Source organism: Microcebus murinus, chromosome 18 (assembly GCF_040939455.1).
Source record: "Microcebus murinus isolate Inina chromosome 18, M.murinus_Inina_mat1.0, whole genome shotgun sequence".
NCBI lineage: Eukaryota > Metazoa > Chordata > Mammalia > Primates > Cheirogaleidae > Microcebus > Microcebus murinus.
In genome coordinates, this window is record NC_134121.1 from 23,303,626 (window position 1) to 23,331,126 (window position 27,501).

Sequence of the window (27,501 nt, forward strand, 5' to 3'; positions counted from 1 at the left end):
TGCCTCAGTTTCCTCATTTATAAAATGGGGAAAGCACTATCTGCTCCATAAGGTTGTTGTGAGGATTAAATTATACAGATTACACACTTAGAACAGCACCTGAATCATAGCAAAAGTTGATAAATGTTGGCTATTTTTCTATTTCAATACATTTTGGTTGGTTGTCATCGTCAAGGCATTTTTCGGGAAGGGCTCACAGATTAATTTGCTTTGTTTTACCTTACACTTCATTTACTACCCGTTTCTGGTGTCTTCTACTCCTGACATTATGTATAACAGTCCATTGGCCTTTTAATTATATATACATTCCATTGACTTTGTATTTCATCAAATCCTAATCACCACTGATTATAATGTGTCATAATATATGATATTATAGTGTGTACTACTTAAGAAAAAAAATTTTAAGACACCATGGATTATAAAACATCCTGATTTCAGAGATGTTAAAATATGGGGGCATAAAAGTGTAACTTTGGCTGGGCGCGGTGGCTCACGCCTGTAATCCTAGCTCTCTGGGAGGCTGAGGCGGGCGAATTGCTCGAGGTCAGGAGTTCAAAACCAGCCTGATCGAGACCCCGTCTCTACTAAAAATAGAAAGAAATTAATTGGCCAACTAAAAATATATATACAAAAAATTAGCTGGGCATGGTGGCGCATGCCTGTAGTCCCAGCTACTCGGGAGGCTGAGGCAGGAGGATTGCTTGAGCCCAGGAGTTTGAGGTTGCTGTGAGCCAGGCTGATGCCACGGCACTCACTCTAGCCTGGGCAACAAAATGAGACTCAGTCTCAAAAAAATAAAAAAATACAAGTGTAACTTTTATTCGGTGAAATATGGTATGAATGATCTTGTCCTGGCTATGAAGTTTCACTGCTCCTTGGATGGCATCTGTATCAGGCAACCTGGGCAACTCTTTCACCCAATGCAGCCTGGCATCACTGCTAGGTCAACTCCGGGCGAGTGAGACTAACCTTGCCTGGCACGACTGGCAGAAGTGGCTCAAGTTATTATAGCTTGTAACCTGACCTGTTGTTAATCTTTAAAGCCAGTGGCTGCAAGTTCAGCTGACTTTCTCACTTCCAATGACTGCTTTGCTGCATCCTGCTACAGCCTGTTTCAGTTGGATTTGTTCACATGGGCAATAAAAATGATTTCTGTGAGCTGAGTTCCCAAGGAGAGCGGTATGAAGGGAAAAGCTAACCAACATCCAGTATAATTTCCCTAGGCAGTGGGCAAGGGACACTCTTTGAGGGTTTCAATCGCCATATTATATCTGGAGTCATTCCTTCTGTGTTTGTTTTTTCCATGATTCAGTGAAAGGTAGGGTGTGTGAGGGAAGGCTTAGCCTGACATCATGGCTGGCCACAGGGGGTTGGCAGAGACACAGGCGGGAACTAATTTAGGAGTTTGATGTTGACTGAGTGCCTTTCCTAAACTGTATGACTATTATGGAGAGAAACAGGGCTCTGGAGACAGAGTAACCTGATTTAAATCCCGGAGGGTCATCTCTTAGCCGTATGGCCTGAAGGATCGAGTTGGTCTCTCTGAAGCTCCATAGCTATGATACAGGGATGATAATACTACAGGATTGTCGAGCCGCACCAGGAATAGCAATGAGCACGTGGTCCATGCTCAACAAATGTTAGTAACAAATGTCAAGTTCTACCATGTACCCGACATTGTGCAGACACAAATAAAAGCTAAACACCGTTCATGTAGGAAAGGCATTATTGCAGCATTTTTATATCAAAGCTCTGAAAGTTACAAGCTGTTAAGCAGCCAAGCCAGCAATCACCCAATCTTTTTTGGAACTGCAACCTTGGCCACCACTTCTGCAAAGTCCTCTGGGCAGCAGGCCCTGGGGCGAGAAACTGGGCCAACCTGCTGTATATGAACACCCTCCCGATCTGAGGCCAGATGGGGCCAAGCCCAGAAGGCTGGGTCTTTGCCAGGTGTTGAGCAGCGAGACCCAGATGGTCTGAGGGAGCTGCTCGCTCCACCCAGCACGAGCTGCACGTGCGTGCCCTGGTATACTCATTGGATCTCCCCAACACAGGGGTACTTCCGTGCCTGCTGACCAGGGACTGATCTCTCATTTTTCCATGGCACCACGGTCACTGTGACCCAAATATCAGCCAGGGGCAGGGTCCTGTGGGAAAAGGCTGAAGGATCCCTTCAGGAGCAAGGTGTTTGCCTTCTACATGAGGCACCAACACTAAGAACAAGTAACTAACAACAGGGCATTCATCATGAAAGACAAAAAAACTAGTGTGGAAATTGGGAGTTGGACGGAAGTCAAGAAAGAAGAGCAAAATGACTTTCGGCTGGGATGGCTTACCTGTGACCACCAAAAAGAGGCCATTTAGGTAATGTCATAAACTGAAATATCTACAAAAATTGGGCATGGCCAGAACTTGATTGAATACCAACTTTAGTGACACTAATGTTAATAAGTTCTAATAACCCACTACCATAGGACCAGCCATTTTTTTTTTGAGACAGAGTCTCACTTTGTTGTCCAGGCTAGAGTGAGTGCCCTGGCGTCAGCCTAGCTCACAGCAACCTCAAACTCCTGGGCTCAAGCAATCCTGCTGCCTCAGCCTCCTGAGTAGCAGGGACTACAGGCATGTGCCACCATGCCCGGCTAATTTTTTTTTGTGTGTGTGTATATATATATATATATTTTTTTTTTTTTTCTTTTTTGGTTGGTCAGTTAATTTCTACTTTTAGTAGAGACGGGGTCTCGCTCAGGCTTGTTTTGAACTCCTGACTCGTGCAATCTGCCTGCCTCGGCCCCCCAGTGTGCTAGAATTACAGGCGTGAGCCACCATGCTCAGCCTTATGTAAGAAGTTTTAAGGAGGCATTCCTGCTGGCCCTAGTGTCTTAGTCCATTTGGGCTGCTATAACAAAGTACTGGGTGGCTTATGAACAGAAGTTTATTTCTCACAGTTGTGGAGGTTGGAAGTCTGAGATCAGGGTGTCGGCATGGTTGGGTTCTGGAAAGGGCCCTCTTCTGGGTGGCAGACTACCATATTCTCATTGTACCCTCATATGGTAGAGAGGGAAAGAGAGCTTTCTGGGGTCTCTTTTATAAGGGCACTAATCCCATTATGAGAGCTCTGACCTCATGACCTAACCACCCTGCAAAGGCTCCTAATACCCTCACATTGAGGATTAGGATTTCAACATACCAATGAGCGGAAAGGACGCAACATTCAGTTCATAACATTAACTGCTTTTTTTCAACAATTGCTATGAGGTAAACATTGCATCATTTGACTTACTGGACTTCCCATTTTGTGTTATATTAGAGCCAAATATTTAGGTCACTCAATACAAATATATGTCTTTATGTTTTCCATTTTATATTAGGCTCATTCTTGGCTCTATTTGATGTGTCTTTCTCAGGTATCTCTTAGTATTCATCATCCTTATTCTCTTTTATTTTGTATAAGAACATTCCATTATTAGCCGACAATTGGGAAGCATAAAACAACTTATTAGAATAGCCACTTCCATCTCTCTTACTTCCTGACCTACACTAGATGATTTCTATAGTTCAGACTTTATTTTTGAAGAACAATTAAATAATAATAATAATAAAAAAAACACTGGTGCTTTAGCCTCTTTTAAAAAACAAAATAAGCAAAAACTGTCATTGTAATAGGCAACACTCTTGTTACAGATTTTCCTAACAAAGCCTTAGTTTTAGACCAAAAGAGCAAATTCTCTGTGGTGCCACAGGTAGAGAAAGTTCCTATCATCTCTAAAAGAGAAAACACAAGGTTAATCACTATTGTAGTCTCTAACAGAGAAAATAATGCTAGAGATAATAAAAATTCAATTAAATAATTTTCCCTTCCCTAATTCCAGCCTCATTCATTCTTTTATTTCTCAACATTTAAAATAAACCTGCAGAAATGCCAATAACCACTCGAAACTACCCAATCACCTGTAATAGAAATAAGTCACTTTACACGAGCTTCAGACCAGATTTTTACTATTGGCTAAAGGAAAGTTCACAGAGCAAAGGGCAGGTTGAGATTGCCTACTAATCTGCATTCCTCCCAAATACCTTACCACAAACTAAGCCAAGGTTATGATAACCATTTCTCTAGTTTGCATTTTATTGTTAGCTAACAGCTAGGAGGGGAAAGAATTTAAAAACAAAAAACTCAGTGTATTCCAACAGATGTTTTATCTATGATTTTTACCACCACCATACAATGGTAAACCCATATATAACTCTACTGTAGTTATTTATATTTTATAATCTATACATTCTCTAGTTAAAATGCACTATCATAGGCCAGAACCTGTCCAGAATTACTTGGATAAAATGCTGTATCATCCATACATTTTCCTTCTGATTAATCTGGAAGTTGGAGTCACTGTCTCAATGGTTTCTGGCTGTGCAGACAATGTTGAACTTATGCTATTTTCTTAATCCTGTGCTGGCTGGCTGACAGCCAAGTCCCCTGCCACTGCCTCAACGCATAAGCATGCTACAGTGGAGTCTAGCCTTTTTTGGTCTTGCTGCCTTGAGGGCAGTGCAAACCAGCTGAATCCAACTTTACCTCAATCACAGAAGGCAGGGAGTTTCAAGGACGATAAATTTAAGATTTACCAACCTACGATCAAGTTATAGGTCTTTAAATGATTGCACTATTGTAAAAGGATAGCATGACTGCCGAATGTGACAGATTTTCCTACATATTAAAACAGGAAATCAAATCCGAACATAAATGATATCTCTTGCCAGTTCTCCAAATGATATGTTTGTGGCAAAGAATAGAAGTGAAAGCAGCATTAAATCAAGTAGCTACAATCTGACCCAAGTCAATAATCCAATCACACTTTTCCTATTGTTCTTTGGTCCTTCAGTCTAAAGTATCATCATCCTGTTCTTCCCCACAAATGGAAAATTCAAGCACGTTTCTACTTGACACATATTCTGTAATCATCCTTTTATATCAGCACTATGGTTTTTCAGGAGAAAAGGTAGAAAACAACTGTGGACATCTCAGAGAATGTATCTTCCAAACTGATGTTTTTACTTGATTGGATATGTTGGTGTGGAGAGTAAATAATTTAATGGTGTGGAGAATATGTAATAGTAACTTATTTAAAAGTATAAAGCTCATATATTACAAAGTAAAATTCAAAAAGAAAATCACAAACAGTTTAAAGATAAGATGCTTTTTGTGCTTCTTTTTGCAAAATACAGGCGATCCTCAAGAAATAATTTGGGCAGATTTTCTACTGCCTCTCAAATTTATAACCTGCACCCCTATAAAATTTTAAATCCCTTAACAGAGCTAACTATAAGAACAACCAAATAAACTTTCAGTGGAAACAATGAAGTCTTCAAGATCACATGTGGCTAATAAAAGTTTTGCTTTTTTTTTTTTTTTTTTTTTTGCCTTCTCAAAAGTCCCAGACCACTAGATTTTTCTTAAATCTACTTTAACCATATAGGCTTACAAAAAACCTGTTAGTTCCCCTTAAAAGATCATATTTTTCCTTTGCTATTTTTCCTTTATTCTAAAGCTTTTCTATGCTTCCAAAATAAGCATTACTACAACAGTTTTCCCCAAAACAAAACAATGTAAAACTCACTGCATTTATGAAGCACTGAATTAACTCTACAGTAGTGCACTAATCTTGTGCTATTTCTTCATTACCCTTTTTGCTTAATTTACTTGTGGTTGTGTCAATCTTACAACGGAGACAGACAAAAAACAATAAACCTTCTAACGTATTTAGGAAATATTTGCAATATATTTGCTTTTTACAAGTCTTTTATTAAAAAACTCAACAAAAATATATAATCAAGCATTTTACATAATGCATACATTCTTAATATCTGCAGGTAAGATAAATAACAGAAGGCAAAAGCAGATATACTGGATTGCTTCTCTTTGGCAAGTCACCAATATCCATCCCCTGCAGAAACATAATAAGTGTTTTAAAAAAAATTCATGGTCTTAAAATAATTGTCCCTTAGAAAAAACAAATATTTAGCAATATAACACAGTAGATGGATTTTCCAAATAGACTAATATTTATAATACTTTATACCACAAAGGTAAAGTAGCAAGCTGTTTCCAAAATTAAGGCCCACAGCAGTATTTAGAGGAAGGGGGTGGGGGGGCAAAGACACCCTTTTTCTAGTTATATCCTGGCTCTGTTGTTTTTTTTTTTTAAAAAACAATGTCACATTCAGACTCCACCTTTCCCTATACAAAAAGGATTTCACTTGCAGGTCAGTCTGACACCCACCGCTTCCCCAACCAAATACATCTGTATGAGGCAATTCAGCTTAAGTCAATATTTAACATCTCAGTGTCCCAAAATAAAAAAATTCCTTCCACTTTACAGCAAAGATACATATTGTGGCTCTACTGAAGCAATATACACATGTCAGAACTAACAATTAGAAAAGCAAAACAGTCTATTCAACATATAGCAGCTTATATCTAAATATATACATGTGTGTATGTTTTCACAGTTAGAACTTAAAAAAAATTACATTTGATATGTTCAGAAGTATTTCTATAATCCCAGTCTATAAATAATATTTTAAAAGCTCAACTGATCAAAATGCAGTACAAGAACGTATCAAATTAAATAAATCTCCTAAACCTTTAAAAACAGATACTTGAAGTCAGTAAAGCTTGAGGTTTATGTAAAGTATATTCTGTCAGTCCCTACTATTAATAGTAGGGAAGGCAGAGTCTTCTAAATACGATAGGAGAGAAACTCCAAAACTTTGAAAGGAATTGGGAGCTCCTGGACTTGTTGGGTGGGCATCACTCTTCGGATTGACAGGCGACATAAATGTTGAAGGCTTGGGACTTGCCTTGGAGTGGCCCAAAAATACACACTTCCATCATGTGTCCTAAACAGAAACGAAGCATAAGCTTAGTTGCTCAAGCACGTGTATTTCAACACTCCTACAGCTCGAATAATTATCGTCCATGGCTGTGTATTAGAGTCACAAACTTCACATTAAAACTTAACTAAAGAGAACAAACCAATGATACGACAAGGAAATAATATTATAAAGAGCACTTATTGGTGAATTAGTGACAATAAATTACTGGTTGGTTTACATAAAAGCCACCTTAAATTCCCCTAACTGTCCCTTAGAGAAAAGAGAAAAATGTATTTACCCAGCAGCTAAAACACTGCCATCAGTAGAAAAGGCACAACAAAGACCATTGCTCAAAGGTGCAACTTGTACTGGATAATCCTCATCAATTCTCCAGAATCTCACCATTCTGGAAAGGAAACAAATTATCTAGTAAGTATCTAGTAGGAAATTTAAGGAAAAAGCAACTTTTAAAATTTAGAAAGAAATACCATTGTGTTCTGAGTCACAAAATACACACATAAATATCACTGCAACAGGTAATTACTGTAACTTACTTCATAAAATACTTTAGTCTATACCAGGTGGTAATTTGGAATAACTCACACTTAAGAGACAGAGACTACAATGCACGGCTGCCTTCCCTTCCCAGCATTCAGACCTATAATGTTCACAACTGGGAAGTTTTCCCCTTACTTTCTTACACTTAAAAGACAATTATCTAATCTGTTTTACCCTCTTCCAGACATTTACAAAGGCTTTTAACCTACACAATGTGTGTCTAGGAATACAGTGAAGAACTAATATGCTAAATCTATTTGAGCAAACAGAAAACAATGATTGCTAATAAAACTCTACCCATATATTTGCTAATATTCTGGAAAAATGAGTTGCTTTATGAATGATGTGACCAAACTACTCAATGTTATATATCCATGAACACTGTATGAAAAAGCATGAAAAAATGAAATGCCTATAACTGATTTCTGCTTCCTACCAATAAGAACATCTCATTCATGTTCACATTTTATCTTCTAGTCTCAATCATAGTGGATACAAATTACTATGGTTTTACTATTTCTTCACTTTAGAAATTTCCTTCTGCTTCAACCTTTATAAGATACTACTTTAAAAAATCTCTGTGATCTGGGCTAAAAGCTGATTAAGAATCTATCCAGTTTGCTTAAACAAGAAACACAAGGAAAGGCATGCATTATCTTTAGTTTAAAAGGATAACTGTAGAAGCCAATATTCTTTTTTTATTTAGGGTGGAGGGTTGTGAGGAGGGTGTTCAGTTGCCTTGTTTTTGTTGTTGTTGAGACAGTGTCTTACTCTGTTACCCTGGGTAGAGTGCAGTGGCGTCATTGTAGCAGACTGCAACCTCCAATTCCTGGACTCTAAGCAATTCTTCTGCCTCAGCCTCTCAGGTAGCTGGGACTACAGGTGCGTGCTGCAACACCTGGCTGGGTTTTTTTTTCTATTTGGTAGAGACATGGTCTCATTCTTGCTCAGGTTAGTCTGGAACTTCTGAGCCCAAGTGATCCTCCCGTCTCAGCCTCCCAGAGTGCTAGGATTACAGGCATGAGCCATTGCCCCTTGCCCAGGCCAATAATCTTTAAAACACATCAACATCTCCAAAGGTCTTGTCTAGATAAAGAGACATTAAAACTCTTTACAGAAAGGCTTTTTAAGGCTTAAGAATATTTTCATTGGCCGGGTGTGGTGGCTCATGCCTGTAATCCTAGAATTCAGGGAGGTGGAGTTGGGCGGATTGCTCGAGGTCAGGAGTTCAAAACCAGCCTGAGCAAGAGCGAGACCTTGTCTCTACTATAAATAGAAAGAAATTAATTGGCCAACTAATACATATAGAAAAAAATTAGCCAGGCATGGTGGCGTGTGACTGTAGTCCCAGCTACTCGGGAGGCTGAGGAAGCAGGATTGCTTGAGTCCAGGAGTTTGAGGTTGCTGTGAGCTAGGCTGATGCCATGGCACTCACTCTAGCCCTGGCAACAAAGCGAGACTCTGTCTCAAAAAAAAAAAAGAGAATGTTTTCATTAAATAGAAAGATGAAAGGAAATCTTTAAAAGGCAATAAGAAGTCAGTCAAGCTATAGTTCACATACTTACTTATCATCAGCAAGGCTTGCAATATGCAGTCCATCATGACTAAAAGATACAGATCGTACCCATCGGTCATTTGCTCCTCCGGCAAATATTGGAGTAGGTGGGGGAAACAGGTGCCTGCGGTCAAATACATGTTTTCAGTGGATATCAGAGTAACTTAAAGAAATAAAACTACCCAGGTACAAAGTACATATCTCTTTGAATAAGGTTTAAAGTATCCTTAAGGAATACAACTGAGATTGAGTAGAGCTGATAAATCCAAATTATTCTCTTCTTCACAATGTGGTGGGTTCAAAACAGTAAGCTTAGATCCAACTTTCATTCTTTCATTTTAATATAATTTTTCCCCAACATCAAACTTTAAATATAATTACCACTTCTACAAAGAGCAGGAGAGCCAAATTATTTATTGAATGTATATCCAAAGGTTTGCATTATTCAATGGTTTAAGTAACAAGATTTTAAATTATGATAGGCTATAATTTTAGGTTTTATATGTTAGAGATTCTAATTATTCATATAACTTCTTAAAAGCTATATGCATAGCCAGGGATGAATTATAGATGAAAATATTCATGCTGTACTCACCCAAATTCCATCAGAATCTCTCCGTTATATGGATCCCAAATATATACTCGAGTATCATAAGATGCAGTAGCCAGTAATGCTCCATCAGGAGAAAAGTCACAAGCTACAACATCATGGTGATGTCCTTCTAGTTTCCGTATCATGGTATATTTATCCATATTCCAAAGGAAAACCTGCAATAAAAAGGCAAATGTTATAGCTTCATTCAGACACACAGAGAACAAAATGGCACATCTTAAACTAAAACTGCTAAATTTTATTAAGATTATATTAAATTAAACATTATAAATTATGAGTAATTTAAAGAATACGCTCAGTGTCATAGTCAGATTAAAATCAGTCTTTTAAGTTAATTAAAGCAGACATGCAAATTCTATTTCAAATGTTTTTCTGTTAAATGTTAATTAAAAAATAAGCCTACACATAAAGGCAATGCAATTTAACCACAAAGTTATACTGAAATCCATTTATTCCAAAAACTAATTAACTAAAATATACAGAAATAAATAGGGTTAAATACTACAAACCCCCTTCTCTTTTTTCCAGAAACTACCAAATTTTTAAAAAATATACAGACAGAAAACGTAAGGTTAACAAATTGTTACTCCATTGGCATCTCCCTTTGAGATAATCACTTGTTTACAATAGGCTTGGGTCACCAACGTGAGCCTAGGAAGAGAAACAGATACTGCAAGCAAAGAGAATTTTCACAGCCAAATGAAATTTATTTGGCAAACAACAAGGATGTTAAACCACATTACAAAATGAAAATGCTATTTTATGAAAATAATATAATTACACATTTCTGTGAATCAAGATTTACCAATCTTATTTTTCCCAAACTGACCACACAATCATTAGTCATTTTAAGTATAAAATAGTTCAATTATTTAAGAATAAGTTCACATACAATTTTAGATTCTAAAGATCAATAGTTAGACTGTGCAGAATAGCTCCAAATAGGATTCTAATGTTTACTTCAGTCTGTTATATTAAATGTGAGCTTGGAGGATTATAACAATCCTAGCAAGACAACATCTCCTCCTCTTGGGAGTAAAGCAATCCTTTCCGCTACTTTTTTCTGCACAGACACAATATATTATTTGTAAAAGAAAATAAGTACAAATTTTAAGTTGGATCAAAGACTTAAGCTATCTCTAGCATCTTATAGAATTCCAAAAAATAGCACAGAGAAACCATTTGAAAGTCAATTACTTTACATTAAATTGGTTTCACTTGTCAAGACTCCCAATTCCATCAAACTGGAAGATCAATTTACTTGGAGGAGTCAGTGGATTTCACTGTGGGGAAAATTATTTTAAAAAAGAAAAAAAGAAAGAAAGAAAAGCAGAAAGTGGACATCGACCAGCACCTGTGTACGTACAGTACACCTTGCAGCCGAATGCAAGGTTACTTCATCCTATGGTAAAGGTCGCCCCCAGCCCGGTAGCCAGAGATGCCACTCTTTCTGCCCAGCTAACACCATTGTGCGCCTGTGTGCGAGTGGTGCCAGCATAACCTCAATCACACCAATATTGCTGCCACCACCTGTGACAGGGAAAGCAAGAAGCATATGGAAAACACACAGCCTAAAATAGCAATGTCAACATCTAGCTTTGTTCTTCTTATGATTTTTAAAGAACTAAACTATTTTATTCTAAACTTCTAACATTTTTAACTATCATTTTAACATACGTCTTGACTAAATAAAACACATTTTAACTAGCCTCCCACCCCTCATTAATCAAAGTGTATTGTGATCATCACATGTATTTGGACTTCAACCCATTTCATAAATATCACACTAACTGAGGTCCCTTTAACTATATCAGCTGGTAAACAGCTAAAATAGTTCATTAATAAGCATAACCCTCTTAAGAGGCATTTTACTTAAGCTGTTTATAGGTATGCTATGTAAAACAGACAATATCAAATCTCATCTATAATTCACTCTAGAACATACATAAGTGCTATTTTTATTCTCATTAGGTTTTTAAGTTACTTTTTTCAGTTAAATGTCCAGGACCAGCTGGGACTCAAAACTTTAAAAACAGCAAGCTGGACAAAAAAAATAGAACAACAGAGAAGAAAATAATTAGCAAGGGAATGTCTTAATATATGGACTAGATCTCTTCTATAGCCACATGAACTTTTCTAGATCTTACAAAAAATAAAATTGACATACCCCCTCATTTTATGAATATTATCCCTAAAAGCAATCCAACTTCTCACTTCATAATCAATAACTATATTTATTTAATTTCCTTCATGCACATTCTCCCCATCATGAAATTAAACATTTAAGATATTCGTGACACCGAGCACAGACTTAATAGGTTACTTAGATTTAAAATGATTATACATACATTATTATAATCCAATTCACAATGAATGTACAAGAACTTTGACACATACTGCTTTACTGGCTCCAACTGAACACAGCATAGAAGAGTCAGGAGAGAATGCACAGCTGTACACCCAGTTCTGATGCCCCCTCAATACTTTCATCATGTTTCCTGAACAAAAAGAAGTATCTGTTAACTCTAGAATCCATTTCAAATGAGAAGTATTTCAAAATGGCAGTCAATCACAGGATCACAAACTTTTACAGCTAAAAGCAATTTATCTGTAACAGGGGTTGGCAATATGCACCAGCTGCTTATTTTTGTAAATAAAATTTTACTGTAACACAATCATGCCCACATGTTTATATTGTGCTACTATGGCAGACAGCACAGTCCACAATCCTAAAATATTTAACATCTAGTCCTTTAAGAAAAAGCCGGACTGTTCTTCTGTAGAAGACAGAATTCTTTTAGTCCAATCCCATTATTCTACAAATGAAGGAACTGGAACTTAGCAAGGTTAAGACACTTGTTGAACATCTTCAAAATGCTCTTCGTTTTTCTTACTTTTTGGTAACTTACATTCCACTTCAAAGTTCTTGTGTATTATACCCATACCACACAACTGTGCTTGAGTATATTTAACTCTTAGCTTTAAAAATATTTACTGAGTGCTTACTACATACATAGCAGACACTATGCCAGCACAGAGGATATAGCTGTGAACAAGCCAAAGTCCCTACTCTCTTGGATCTTACATTTTACTGCGCCTGTATTCATAAAACATGCATATAATCAAAATTAGGTTGAGATAAGCAAGCACCATTTGATATGCAAAGGAAAATAAAAATTTAATAACTAAACTATTTTTACTGTTGGGATCTCTTTGCCGCTCAACAGCTAAGCAATCGGGGAGCTGGCAAAATGCAGAGAAGGTACTTCATGATTTGTTAATGTCAGTATATTGCTTTATTAAGCAATAGTTACTACCCAACAGCTGGAATGCCTCCAAATCTGAGGGTTCTCTTTCCTACTACATTAAATTTAAGTTATATCATCCCTAGGCAAGCCTATAAACCTCCAGCTTAAGGCTGTTAGAGCACCAGCAAATCATATTTAAATATAAGTTTTTTTTGTTAAAAATGTAAACTCTTTCCTTAGGGACTAAGGAGGAGGAAGAAATGCTCATCTCTGGTCCTCTCAGTCTTCCAGAGTGCTAGGATTACAGGTATGAGCCATCACGCCCAGCCAATCTTCTACCTACATTTTCACTAAGCAAATGCAGGAAGTTAATAGCCCTCCCTAAGATAGACCAGACCCTAAATCTGATAGAAATTTTTGTCCTCAAATAGTTGATACAATCTGTGTGGTTAGTTTCTGAATAGTATCAGATTATTTACTTAGAATAATTGCTGCTTCCTATTCTGGGTCATATTTATGATTTTGATCAATCTATAAAGGAAAAGGAACCAAAGGATTAAGTAGAGAAAAGGATGCTCTGATCATATGCCATTTTTAAAGTCAAATGCCCCAGATGAACCCTTATGCCTCTCAATAGTAATATTAAGAAACGAATCCTTTTTCACAGCCTGGAAAAAAGACATACCATCATCTTTCAGGTCCCACACTCTGAGAGTTTTGTCTCTTGAAGCGGACACTAGAATCAAGCTCCCATCTGGAGCAAAAGTTAAATCTCTGACCACTTCAGTATGATCTACCAAGTTAAGGAGGAGTTTTCCTAAATGTGATGGAAGGGGGAAAAAGATAATATTAATATTTTTATCAATTCCTTCTTTTAAAAAATAGGGTTATTTACCATTTAAAAAAATGAATAGAAATTCTTGGTCACCTCCTTAGTTTATCAAGTATAAAATGACTTATTTATTAGTGCCATTATTGTTACCATTAAAGATTTACTATTAATATTTACATTGTTTTAAAATGGATTCTTTCCAAGCTAGTAAAGCCTAAGTTTATAAAAAAAATTAAAAGGTAATTCCTGAAATGTAAACTCCCAGATCATGTTAATTTAATATCAAGAAAGCCCCCACATTATCATTTTCCAAATCTTTGAACAGTATGACTTTAAAATATAAAATCAAATTATTCATTTGCTTATTATTTCCTTGAACTTGGATTACTAATCGACTGTTCAAACTCCCCAAAAGATACATATTATCCCACAATAACTTTAAATTCAAACATAATTCCAGTAGAAAAAAATGTACTTTATTTTTCTAATACTATAAGAGTTTTGTTTTCTAGGAGAATCTATGTGTTTATCTTAAATTATTTTTTCCAGAATCCAGTCAAATTTTGATTCATTATCCCCATTCATTATTAGTATCGCTTGCTGTGTTTTAATGTACATATTGTTTTAATGCTCATTTTAAAAATCCTTTACATTTCTGAATACATAATACATGCTACAAACCAATTCAACACATTGTGAACAACATGTGAAGTGAACAATACATTTTTTTTTTTTTTGAGACAGAGTCTCGCTTTGTTGCCCAGGCTAGAGTGAGTGTCGTGGCGTCAGCCTAGCTCACAGCAACCTCAAACTCCTGGGCTCAAGCAATCCTCCTGCCTCAGCCTCCTGAGTAGCTGGGACTACAGGCATGCACCACCATGCCCGGCTACTTTTTTCTATATATATTAGTTGGCCAATTAATTTCTTTCTATTTATAGTAAAGACGGGGTCTCGCTCTTGCTCAGGCTGGTTTCGAACTCCAGACCTCAAGCAATCTGCCTGCCTTGGCCACATTTGTTTTTAACTGCCCAAAGAATTTAACTTCTCAATCTGTCTAGGTGGACTTTAGATAAACTGTCACTAAAACCTTCCAAAGGTTAGCTAATGATTGTTGAAACTTGATTTGCTTCTTAAAAGCCTGTAAGCTATCAATTATTGAAAAAGTATGTAAGAAAACACCTGGCTCTTTGAGTCATAAACTAAATTACTAGTTTATAAATGATAATTAAATAACATTTCCTAGACGTGCCCTTCCCTACTGTAATATTCTCTGAAGAGTGAACTCTATATTGTTTTCCTAAATTAAAATCATGAGCTAAAGATGCTGTTCAGGTCAATTATAAAGACACACTACTAGCACCAATTCTTACTTTTTGGTAAGTTAAAACTTTCAAATCATATATTCCAGTGCCTATAACCAGTGTCCTCCATTATAAAAATAATTAGGTTTGCTTTTAAAACTATGAATCCATACCTGTGTATACATCCCATATTTTGATACGCCCATTGTTTAACCCTGTGGCAAGGAGTAGCTGATCTTGTCCAAATCTGAATCGATGCCATTCTATATTTACACATCGACTCTGTTTTTCTGGAACTGAAGACCCAAAAGCAAGACTCCAGACTATATCTCCACAGTCTATAATATGTTCACGAGGCTTATTTTTCTGACCACCATCACTATTTTGCCTTGACAATCTTAAACTGCTTGAATTGGTAACATTCTTGGTGCCATGCAAGAGACTGGGGGGAAAAAAAGATTAAAACTGAATTATTCTTTATTCTGGACTCTTCTGGATATTGAATAATCATGAATTTTATAAAAACCTCAATATAATTATAATGATACTAAGTAACAACAGAATCCTATAGATCAGAAGGGGAAAAGTTGCTATTTGAACCACAAGAGACAGAGCAAATAAATTCAGATCATTAACAGAAATTCTTAGTGGCTGAGAAAAAGTTCAACAATAAAGCAATTTATAACCTATTTGCCTCCCAAATTCTCCTCAAAACCATTGTATCAATTTGGACTCCTTCAACCTAAAAGCAAAAACATTAATATAAACAAGCAAAAAAAAAAAAAAAACAGTAACTTAATATATCATTAAGCTGGTCCTGCAAAATTACCTTAAAAAGAACCACCTTAAACCATAATAATCAGTTTCTCATACTTTCTAGACCTAAAGTAATATGTAATAAGACCATTAATGAATATAACCATGAAGGTCTACTAGATACAAAAAGCAAGGAAAGATTCAATTTAGCATATGATACATTTTAGAAAAACTTTCAACAAATATTCAAATTCAATGAAAAAATACATAAAATATAATTACATGATCTATGCACCACTATTATCCAATAAAATGTTGACCTGCTCTGGCACAACACAATACATACGCTAACAGGGAACAATTAATCTGCCTTTTAAAATATAGAATAACTTAAAGACATATAAATATCTGAAAAAATATTCCATACTGTATAAATAAAACCAGGCAATTCTTTAAACCAATTTTCCAACAAATATACTCAGCCTAAGATTAAGACACATTTATAACACCATCTGTAAAGGAAAACGTAAATATCAAAATGTTTTTATTACCCCACACTGGCAGAAAATGGTCAATTCCACAAACAGATACAAAATATAAAAAAGAAAAGAGAGTCTTACAAGTTCTTAAGGCACTGGGACCATGGGACGAGCTTTACTGTACGATATCCTTGTGACCAAGCAAAGTATGAACCATCTGGAGCAAAGGCAACAGTCCAATTTTCACGACCACATTTCTTGTCAAAAGGAGCTGCTGGAGCTAAAAGTTCACCTATAGTTCGTGATCTCACTAAAAATAAAAATAAAAATACAGGATATCATATATAATCAACAATGAATGTAAGACTGCTTCCATATTACTTTAGGATTTAATGAATTTTTTCCCTTTTCTATGCAGACAGGGTATAGTGAGTTCTGCTTTCCACTAAGGGGAAGTATGTGATGTTAAGATCCCTTAATGATAATAATCATCTTCAAGTTTTGGTACAGGAAAAAGTTTTGGTAGGAAAATTGGGAAATTTTCCTAAAATTTCCCAATTAAAGAGTTAAAAAAAAAAAAAGGTCAAATAACAATGTAATGACCAAGTAGTGGTGGCAATTACTAAAGTCCTAATTTTTGATTACATTATGTTTTCATCAAATTCGTGACATTTAAAATGCAAGAGATTAAAATTACTTTGCAAGAAAGTTATCTTCCAAATTAATTTTTTTAGCCTTCAAAAACCATAAACCACTATAGTATGTGATTATTATACCATTACTCAAAGGAAAGCACTATAAAATGGCCTATTCAAACATGAATATTCTTTGCTCATCTAATGCATCTTAAAAAAAAAAAAAAAAGAAAAACAAACATGAATATTCTCATCCTTTTCATGCCCAGATCATGAAAATTACAAAACCCTCAGAACTTGAAGGGACTTAAAAGTTGTCTAGTCGAACCTACCCAAGCAGTGCTTTAAAATGAATTGTATCTGTGATTCTCAAATAGCAGTGCTCAAGAGTCTTCCTAATGGACCCCACACTGACTCAAAAAATAGAATAATTTGGTTTTTAAGGACAAAAATTGCACAATGTCATACATTTTTAATTTAGTTAATATTACTCAAATTTTGCATTCATAAAAACTGGCATATTATCAGAGTATATGGAGAACATTACTTCCACATGTAACAAAAAGCATAACCATCCAGCTCCTACTACAATATACACATGCAAACTCAACTGCAATTTAATTTTGGGAAAAGAGTCTCTTTACCAGTATATCACCAATACTGTTTTGGGTTGGCCTTGATTTCAAATTTTACCATTTTTCCTTTTTTGTTATAGGTTATTATCAGTTTAGTTTCCCTGTTACCTATTTTGTGGTCAGTTGTCTGGTCAACTCTACAGTATTATAATAAAGTATTTTTATATGTTTTTGGCTTAAACTTTACAACAACTGAACTTTAATATATTCTACGTATGGTAGTTCAAATAAGAACCACTTATACTCTTGTAACTAAAGATCTATAAACACAAATCCCTAAAAACGTCCTCATTCAGAGACACTTCCAGTGTGAATGTGTACTCCACCAATAGCTAGTATATAGCACCTGCATATGACAGGTGGTCAGTAAATATTTACTGAATGAGTATGAAAGCACATGTATAAACTCCCATTCTCAAGTGATTTAAATGTTCCTTGCCCAATTCTTTGACACATTAACAAATGGGTACAGTTTAAAAAACAAAAAAAACTGAGACCTATTTCTCTATGATATTCATAAATAAGAATACCTAATAAGATTTATTCTATTTTGGTACATCTATCAGAAATTTTTCCTTTTAATGTTAGCAATAAAAATGTACAATTTGGCTGGGCACAGTGGCTCACACCTGTAATCCTAGCAATCTGGGAGCATCACTGGAGCTCAGAAGTTTGAGACCAGCCTGACTAAGAGTGAGAGATCCCATCCCTACTAGAAAAATTTAGCCAGGCATGGTGGCATGCGCCTGTAGTCCCAACTACTAGGGAGGATGAGGCAGGAGAATCGCTTGAGCTCAGGAGTTTGAGGTTGCTGTGAGCTAGGTTGATGCCATAGCACTCTAGCTGGGGCAACAGAGAGAGACTCTGTATCTAAAAAAAAAAAGTATAATTTAATGACCTTGCATAAGGGAAAAGCTGCCCGCATGGGAAATTAGCCATAAGATACTAAGTAAGCTACATATTAATATCTGTACAGTGGTAACACCTCATCCAAGTCACTGCTAAACCAAGTAAACCACATTTAGCTCCTTCTTCACATTCCTTCCTGCAAAGGATCTGTGGCAGTCAGTGCCTTGTGAAAGGGCAGTAGCTCAGAGCAGTAATTCCTGTCATATAGAATTCCTTAGTGATTCATAGAAACTTGCTTCTACTCAGTAAGTACTTGATCAAACCAAACTTGGCTTGGCTACAATTAATACCAAAAAAATGGGAAAAAATTCGTTCTTACTCATTGATTAAAAAGCTACACAGAAAAATAAATGTTTAACCTTGTATCCAAATTATACTTCAAAAAAAGAAACAAAGAAATAAAAAATGGGGTTAAAAAAAACTTAGAAAAGGCCAAAGTTCTTCTAGATATTTGGCGCTTAGCTAGTGACTTTTTATGCCATATGCAGGAAATAACACCTAGACCTAAATATGCAAGAAATAATAATTTTTTAAATTAAAAATAACAGGGCCACTTAATGGATGGTTCCATAAAGATCTATCCAATCCTTAGAAAAGACTGGAAAGTTTTCAAAAATGGTTTATCAAGCTGAAGTAAAATAAGATAAACTAAAGGCAGATCACTCATGTATATTACCGTGTAGTGGAGGGAAAAAACCCACGGGACTGATTATAAGAACATTTGATTTCTATGTCCCACTTCAAGACATACTTAGTAGTCTTAAAATACAGATAAAAACTGGACATGAATTTTTGGTGTTTTTTGTATCTTTAAAATAGTTATTAAAAGCAGGGTTAAAGTCCCCTCCTGATTGGCCATTCAGTCTTATCCCTAAGAGCTCTTTCTAGATATAAAAAGTCACCCACATACAAGATAGAGGACGTTTTGACTGCTTCAGCCTCTCTTCTCTAGAAATACCTCCTCCCTCTATTTAGTAAAGACGTACTTACTTCAAGAGCAGGAAAATGCAAATGCTCTCTACTCAGTAGCCATCGCCAATTTTTACACAACACAGTAAAATCTATGTTTTTTAAGCATATCGGTCAATGCACAGTACCCCAACACCCCTCAAAGTTGTTCCAGTTCTTTTACTTAAAGAGGGAGGATTTAAATAATGCGAGGTGCCTTCAACTGAGCCACTGAGCAGGTGTGGACGCACAACCTTCACACACCCATTGCCCTGTCTTCAGCGGGGCAGGGTTAGCCAAGCCACTAAGCCGGGAAAGCCTTTCCAGTTTGTTCTTCCGAAGAGCAGCTATTCTTCGGTCACTCCACCCAACCACTCACTCAGCTCCTCCCATGTCTGTTTGAATGATAACTCTCGAAGAGTCTCCTCCCTTGAACCGCAGCCTTTCTTCACGTCCTACCATTTTTAAAATACTGTATTGCTTTTTCCAGGCGGTTGGCACCTCTTCTGGCAAGTTTCTCGATCAAAAGCTGTTAGTATACGTGAGGACCCCTTCCTCTCATTGCAGCTCTGAACACACAGGTTCACTCTTCCCCATCGTAAACTTAAATGAGAGTTGCTGAGACTTGCCAGCAACCCCTGCGAGTGACCCCTCCCCCGTCCACTCGACACCCCGGCCCCGCGTGGACCTCTGGTGAAGAAACTGGGGTCCGGAGGGATGCGTGCCCGCCGCGGCCACAAAGCAACGGGAAGGCCGGTTCAGACCGGCCCCGGGCTCGCTCCCACCACACCCTCGCCCCTGCGCGCCCAGGCTCCCCTCGACCCTCCCTCCGTGCCAGAAGCAAAGCAGGCGCCGCACCGACGCAGTTCCTATTCACCCCTCGGTGGACACCCTCCCGCGGGGCTGCTTCCTTCTCTTCGCTATAGGCTGGCGCCGCTCGCTCGAGGCGCTTCCTCCCAAGCCTCCTCCGGGGAGTCCCTGCCTCTCCTCAGTCCCACCCACAGTCCCGCTCCTCACCGATCTCTTTCTCGTTGACCCTCGGGGGAAAGCTGGCCATCTATGGGGCACCACCGTCTGATTCCGGGGACACGATGCGGACGCAACGACAGAGAAGAAAGCGACGAGCGCTGAGGGGCGTGACGCGGGCTCGGTCCCTCCCTGGCCCGGGGATCAAGGGGAGGGGCAGGGGCGGCCGCTGCGGCTTCTGCGGACTACCCCGGGAGAGCTCCGGAGGGCCTCGGACCAAACCACAGGGTCAAACACAGACAATGGACCCTGTACCCTGCCTCCCGCCTACGGACCGACAGAGATGCCCGAACACAGTCCACGACAGACGAGACACTGGAGACAAAATGGCGGGCGGCGCGGCAGATATCGGGACGGCGGGGGCGTGGTAACATGACGTCATCGCTCTAGGCCCCGCCTCCCGACGCAGGGGACGTGACGGCCGGAGCGGGGCGCGCGCGCGGGCGTTGTCTGGGGCGCCGGCAAGGGGAGATCCGGAAGAGCGCGGAGGCCCAGGCAGGGGCGGATCCGCAGAGCCGCGGAGCTGGGCCGCCCGGCCGGGGCGAGACCTGAAGACTGTGCCTGTAGCCGGGTCGCCTTTCCCTGGCCGGGATGCTGTAGCACGGCCTTTATAATTGAAGTGCCTTTGGAAAGGGCAAGCAGGGAGTTATGTATACGTATTCGCCCACAGCTTAGAGATTGCATGGAATGTAAGCCGAAAAGAACAAAAAGACATTTCAGATGTTAACTCGATGTGGCCACCTCTCCAGCGCTCACGTGATGAAAAAGATAGCATGAGGATTAACGTCGTGGTGCAGGCACCTGCCTGGCAGCGATTGTCCTGACGCGAGCCAGCCGGTTTTAGCAAGGGCTGAGGGTGTGCAGAGTGGGGGACGGGAAGGAGACCCGAGCAGGGTCGCGCCCGCCGCGGGGCCTCCCTGGCCGCCTTTGTCCGGGCTGCTCCCTGAACCCTGCCTGTGCCGAGCTGGAGGTCAGTGGGGTCCCGGCCGCTGGCCAAGGCAGATCCCAGTGGGTCAGCTCAGAATCGGCCCACCCGGCGACGTCTAGGCCTCTAGGAGGCAACTAGCTATTCTCACATCAGAACTGACAAATGTGTCAGTGTCTGCCAGAAACCAACTAGGTTCCTGTTTACCGAGGACATATTTGCATTTTAAGGGGACCATGTGTGGACTCAACACCTTATTCTAAAGGAGGGCATTTCAAATATGTGGCAGATACTCATGGGAGAGGGAGTTGCATAGCCAAACTCTTGAAAGATCTCAAGTAACAACACTATAGGGCATGTCCGTTTCATCATTTTCTTTGCATGAGCGTATAGTTCTTAAAATTGTGCAATGTGTAATAAATATAAATAAATCATCTCTCGTCCTTTTAAAAAGTCACTTTGTTATCTTCAGTAACACATTTATTGAGGACTTTATGTCAGGTTCTAGGGCTAGATGCTCAATATTTAGAGGAGAACAAGAAAATTTTTAATGCAGTCTTGTAGCTCATTTACTCAAACATGTATATCGGTCCCAGTTAATTATTTTAACCAACTGCTATTACCTCTGTTTACTTGTACTATGCAAATTTATGGAAAATGCCAGTTCTTTTTTTTTTATTATTATTTTTATTTTTTACTAAGTAGGTAATTCAGGTAAAAATGCCAGTTCTTGAGTGTCTAACTGTACGTTATTTTGGTGGGTTTTTAATACAGTTTTTTTTTTTTTTTTTTTTTTGAGACAGAGTCTCACTCTGTTGTCCTGGCTAGAGTGCCCTGGCGTCAGCCTAGCTCACAGCAACCTCAAACTCCTGGGCCCAAGCAATCTTTCTGCCTCACCCTCCCAAGTAGCTGGGACAGCAGGCATGCGCCACCATGCCCAGCTAATTTTTTCTATTTTTGGTAGAGATGGGGTCTCGCTCTTGCTCAGGCTGGGATACAATTGTTTAATTCCCATTTTAGTTTATTACTGCAAGCCAACAGACTTCCTGACCATTTTCTCAATTGGCAAAGTATGACAGTGGAATGACAATTTTATGATTTGAGTACTCATTAGTAATAACATTTAATATTCACTGAGTCTGTGCAACATGCTAGGCAGTAAGCCATATAAGTGCTTTTGTGGATTAACCCATTTAATGCTCACAACATATGAGCATTGTATTGGTGATAGTCACATAGCACAAATGGTATAGAAAGTGAAAACAGGCCAGGCTGGGTGGCTCACGCCTGTAATCCTAGCACTCTGGGAGGCCGAGGCAGGTGGATCGCTCAATGTCAGGAATTTGAAACCAGCCTGAGCAAGAGTGAGACCCCATCTCTACTAAAATAGAAAGAAATTAATTGGTCAACTAAAAATATATAGAAAAACTTAGCTGGGCATGGTGACGCATGCCTGTAGTCCCAGCTACTCGGGAGGCTGAGGCAGAAGGATTGCTTGAGCCTAGGAGTTTGAGGTTGTTGTGAGCTGGGCTCACACCACGGCATTCTGGCCCAGGCAACAGAGTGAGACTCTATCTCAAAAAAAAAAAATTGTAGAAAATTACAATCAAAATATATGTATAAGATGTATATGAAACATAAATGAATTTTGTGTTTAGATTTGGACCCTGTCCCCAAGATATCTCGTTATAAATATGCAAATATTCCAATATCCAAAACATGTCTGGTCCCAAGCATTCCAGATAAGGAATACTCAACCTGTTGTATGAACATATTTGTATATGTTTCCTCCCTTATTCCATTTTCTCACATCTCAGCAAAGTGTTGTGTAAACAGCCTGGCATTTTCTTGTAACTATACCTTTGTTTTTTCTATGCTGTTTTCTTTCATTCATTTATTTATTTTTTTTAGAGACAGGGGTCTAGCTACATTGTCCAGGCTGGTCTTGAGCCCCTGGACTCAAATGATCCTCCTGCCTCAGCCTCCCGAGTAGCTGGGATTATATTACAGAGGTGCATAAGTATAAAAGAGGTGGAACAATAGTTGTCACATTCTTTTGTTCAGGGGGAGTGACATGCTCATGCATGTGGAGAGTAGATTACAATATAAAAGTTAATGTCTTGCCTTTTTTCTCACATATTACAAAATAATATTCTCCCGTATTAATAAATTCTTCCACCACATCATTGTAGGTAATCTTAACTTCATTGGAGGTGAACTTTTTTTTTTCTTTTCTGCCTAAATCGCACAGTACTATGGCAGAAGGCTGGGCTTCTCTTGTAATTAACTTTTCACTACTCCTGTGGATATACTAGGTATATTTCCCTTTATGTCATTTCACAATTTCTCTTGATGTCAGTTTACAATTATGGCCTTATTGTTTTTTTGTGTGTGTGTTTTTTTTTTTTCTAGAATTTACAGTCACTAAAAATTAGAGCAATTCAAGTGGGTTGCTGTCAGGATATGCATCCATATAGGTCTCTAAAGTTATAGACAAAGCTTTAAATAAGTTTTAGATTGGGAAGGATTCCTGCAGGATCTTATTTCTTTGTTTTTTTTCTTTTCTTTTTTTTTTTTTTCCGAGACAGAGTTTCACTTTGTTGTCCAGGCTAGAGTGAGTGCCGTGGCGTCAGCCTGGCTCACAGCAACCTCATACTCCTGGGCTCAAGCAATCCTCCTCCCTCAGCCTCCCAGGTATCTGGGACTATAGGCATGTACCACCATGCCTGGCTAATTTTTTCTATATATATTAGTTGGCCAATTAATTTCTTTCTATTTATAGTAGAGACGAGGTCTCGCTCTTGCTCAGGTTGGTTTCGAACTCCTGACCTTGAGCAATCCGCCTGCCTTGGCCTCCCAGAGTGCTAGGATTACAGGCGTGAGCCACCGCGCCCGGCAGGATCTTATTTCTGAACCTATATCTTGGTGAGAGAAGAAAGTAAATGTCCCCTTCGTATAACTAAAAGGAAGCAATATTTACTTAAAACAACCACCAAATATGAAAAAGATGGAAAAGCTGATAAACTGTATGACAGGAAATTGAAACCCCACCACCACCACCACAAAACAAAGCCAAATAAACAGCTCCACCCCAGATCACCAGGCATTAGATTCTCATAAGGAGCACACAACCTAGATCCGTGCACGCTCAGTTTACAGTAGGGTTCAGGCTTCTATGAGAATCCAATGCCCCAGCTAATCTGACAGGAGGTGGAGCTTATGCCATGATGCCAGTGATGGGGAGCTTGGCTCTGACAGCTGCAGCTTCCCTCTCTGGCCTCCTGCTGTGCAGCCTAACAAGCCACAGACCAGTGGCCCCAGGGGTTGGGGACCGCAGTTCCGTAGGATTTCCTATGCTCACTGATGAGATAACCAACACTCCCCCTTGTCCCTGGGTCTCCTTACCCCCAAACTCAGGGGTGTCCTTTAGCTCAATCCTTGACTTTTAGGAGAAATCTGTGCAAGATGGAATATTCCATGTGATGATAGAGATGTTCCTGGTATCGATCATTTTTGTCTTCCTCTGATAGTTTCTGCACTTTCATTTTTCTGAATATTTCTGTCTGTGGCCAATCTATAGACATTGTGAGGAAGAAAACAATTATCCTTCACCAATGGCATGAAACTCCACACTTTCTCTCTCCCGGCCTGCCCCCTCACTCTTTTGTTTCCTGTTTAGGAAACGCTTCCTGAGTCTTCCCATCTCCAGTTGCCTGGATTTTTTGGCAGGCTTTTTAGACAGCTGTTTCTCCCTTCCTGCGCAGGGCAATAACACTGGCTGGAATTTGAATCTTTTTCCAGGGGTCTCAGATTGTCCCACTGACAGGTCACAGACTATCTCACCTCAAAATTTCACCCCTGCTAGGCAATCTCGCTCTGGTGGAATGGGTTTGAATGCAAGATCTTCCTATTGCTATCTTTACTTACTAGAACATAGGTCATAGATTTTTTTAGGCTGAGGAATTTCTGACTGATTTCCAACAATCCACATCATTTCTTCTTAAGTTCTTTTTAATCGTCCATAATGCTTTACTTTCTGAATTTGTTTTTCGCTTTCTATAAAATGAATACTCTTGGAATAATGCAAATGTTCCATTTTCTCTACTTGGCTGTAGGTTTCTTAAGGGCCATGACCTTTCTTTGTCGTTGAATCATTTTTAGGACTTTGCTCATAATTGATATTCCATGTTTGTTGGGTGGAATTGCATTTTATCTTTCATCTAGCTTCCTAATAGGGTATTTGACGTTAATTTAGAAAGCAAATGTTCCTATTACTGTCTTTATAAAAATAAGGTCATAAATCAAATTAGAAAGTTTGCTTGTAGGAGAGTTCAAAGAGTGAGACAATTGTGGATTTAAGCCAATAAAAAACATACGGTAGTCTCCTTTTATCCAAGATTTCATTTATTTGCGGTCAACCTTGGCCCAAACATATTAAATGGAAAATTCCAGAAATAAACAATTCATAAGTTTTAAATTGCAGTTTTTGTGTTCCAGCAATCCTTATTTTACTTCATAATGGCCTCAAAGCACAAGAGTAGTGATGCTGGCATATTGTTATAATTGTTCTATTTTATTATTAGTTATTATTAGCTTTATTATTAGGTATCTCACTGTGCCTAATTTATAAATTAAACTTTATTAAAGGTATGCACGCATAGGAAAGAACATAGTGTATATAGGGTTTGGTACTATCTGCAGTTTTAGGCATCCACTGGGACACATCCCTGCAGATAAGTGGGCACTGCTACACCGTGTGACTTTGCTTATTAGTTTTAGATGGGAAAAAAGTATATTGAAGAGGTTGTCTCCAATATCTATTTAGGAGTTTTTAAGACCAGGCATTTAAGCTAATTTCTCAGAGGCACAGAATCAGTTTCAGACTCAGAGCTAGAAATGACCTCAGAGATTAGATCATGTGTATAAACTTGTTTTACAGATGATGAAACCAGTGACCTGTTGCATAAATGACTTTCTCACATTCATACCATTAGTGACAGAATGAGGATCAGGAGCTATTTCCTCATAAAAAGCCCAGTACTTTTCCTATTGCACTGAATTTTGTATACATGTCATCTCTTCTAAAAGAGTCATAAGTTAATGGAAGACAGAGGTCACATCTTTTCATCTCAATCTTTTTGGAAGATAAAAGAGTATAAATGTCTAGCAAATGTGGCTACAAAATAGTGGGTGCTCAATTAACTCCCTTTGTATTGAAATATGTGAATATGGTGAAATATGATTCTTCTCGGTCTCATGTTCATGAGAAGCCACTCTTTATTTACTCATTAAATATTTACAGGTTACTTACTATATAAATATTTATTGATTACTTTCTACGTGCCAGGTACAGGGGCTAGGATCAAAAGTTAGAGTTAAAATGAAGATCTCAAGTCATTCCAGGCCAGGAAGCAGAAGCCTCCAGATGATTCCACTGTCATGGTCCATTTACAGGACAGAGGATGAACACAGAACAAAAACGCAGAACACAAAGAAAAATGCGGACACACATACAGACGGTTGACTCGAGTAATAATACACCGGGTCAGTTTATTATTATACTCTAAAAAATTAAAGTTAGTTCCTTGTACATAACCACTCAGGCATTTCAGCAATGGCCATAAATTCCAGAATACGTAGCCTTAGGGAAGCAGATATCCCCTGGCTCAGAATTTCCAGGCCAAAAATAAATAAATAAATAAATAAATAAAAAATAAATTAAAAAAAATAAAATAAAATGAAGATCTCCTTTCAGCTTTGGGTCTATATTAAAACATTACTGTGCAGTGTTAAATATCTCAATTAGAAAAGAAAGGGAGTGAATTCTTAGCTGATCCATTTCCTTTTTATAGACAGAATGTTAGTGCTAACAGGAACTTAGGTTACTAAGATCACATTGTCAGTAAACGGCAGAGCAAGAATGAGAATGAATATCACCTCTCTCAAAATCCAATATTCTTCTGAGCAAGAGCGAGACCCCATCTCTACTATAAATAGAAAGAAATTAATTGGCCAACTAATATATATAGAAAAAATCAGCTGGGCATGGTGGCGCATGCCTGTAGTCCCAGCTACTTGGGAGGCTGAGGCAGGAGGATTGCTTGAGCCCTGGAGTTTGAGGTTGCTGTGAGCTAGGCTGACACCACAGCACTCACTCTAGCCTGGCCAACAAAGCGAGACTCTGTCTCCAAAAAAAGAATCC

General features: G+C 38.4%; 1 protein-coding gene across 1 annotated transcript; it reads right to left on the reverse strand.

The window, feature by feature from the left end:
- Window positions 1-5,785: 5,785 nt before the first annotated feature.
- On the reverse strand, window positions 5,786-20,716 carry WSB1 (WD repeat and SOCS box containing 1). Its single transcript, XM_012739853.2, has 9 exons — window positions 20,366-20,716; window positions 16,363-16,531; window positions 15,160-15,428; window positions 13,539-13,670; window positions 12,003-12,103; window positions 9,588-9,760; window positions 9,003-9,116; window positions 7,178-7,285; window positions 5,786-6,903 (listed from the first exon to the last, which is right to left on the reverse strand). Exons 1-9 carry the CDS (start codon window positions 20,403-20,405, stop codon window positions 6,744-6,746), a joined length of 1,266 nt encoding a protein of 421 aa, XP_012595307.1. The 5' UTR covers window positions 20,406-20,716; the 3' UTR covers window positions 5,786-6,743.
- Window positions 20,717-27,501: the final 6,785 nt, after the last annotated feature.

Bases quoted from the DNA above. Each gene is read 5' to 3' on its own strand.
- WSB1 (XM_012739853.2), bottom strand. From the start codon at position 20,405: ATGGCCAGCTTTCCCCCGAGGGTCAACGAGAAAGAGATCG. The intron at 13,671-15,159 runs GTATGGATTCAT...CATCACATTTAG, and splicing joins AATATGGGATGTATACACAG to GAAAACTCCTCCTTAACTTG. The intron at 9,761-12,002 runs GTATGTGTCAAA...TTTTTATTGCAG, and splicing joins CAGTTGGAGCCAGTAAAGCA to GTTTTCCTTTGGAATATGGA.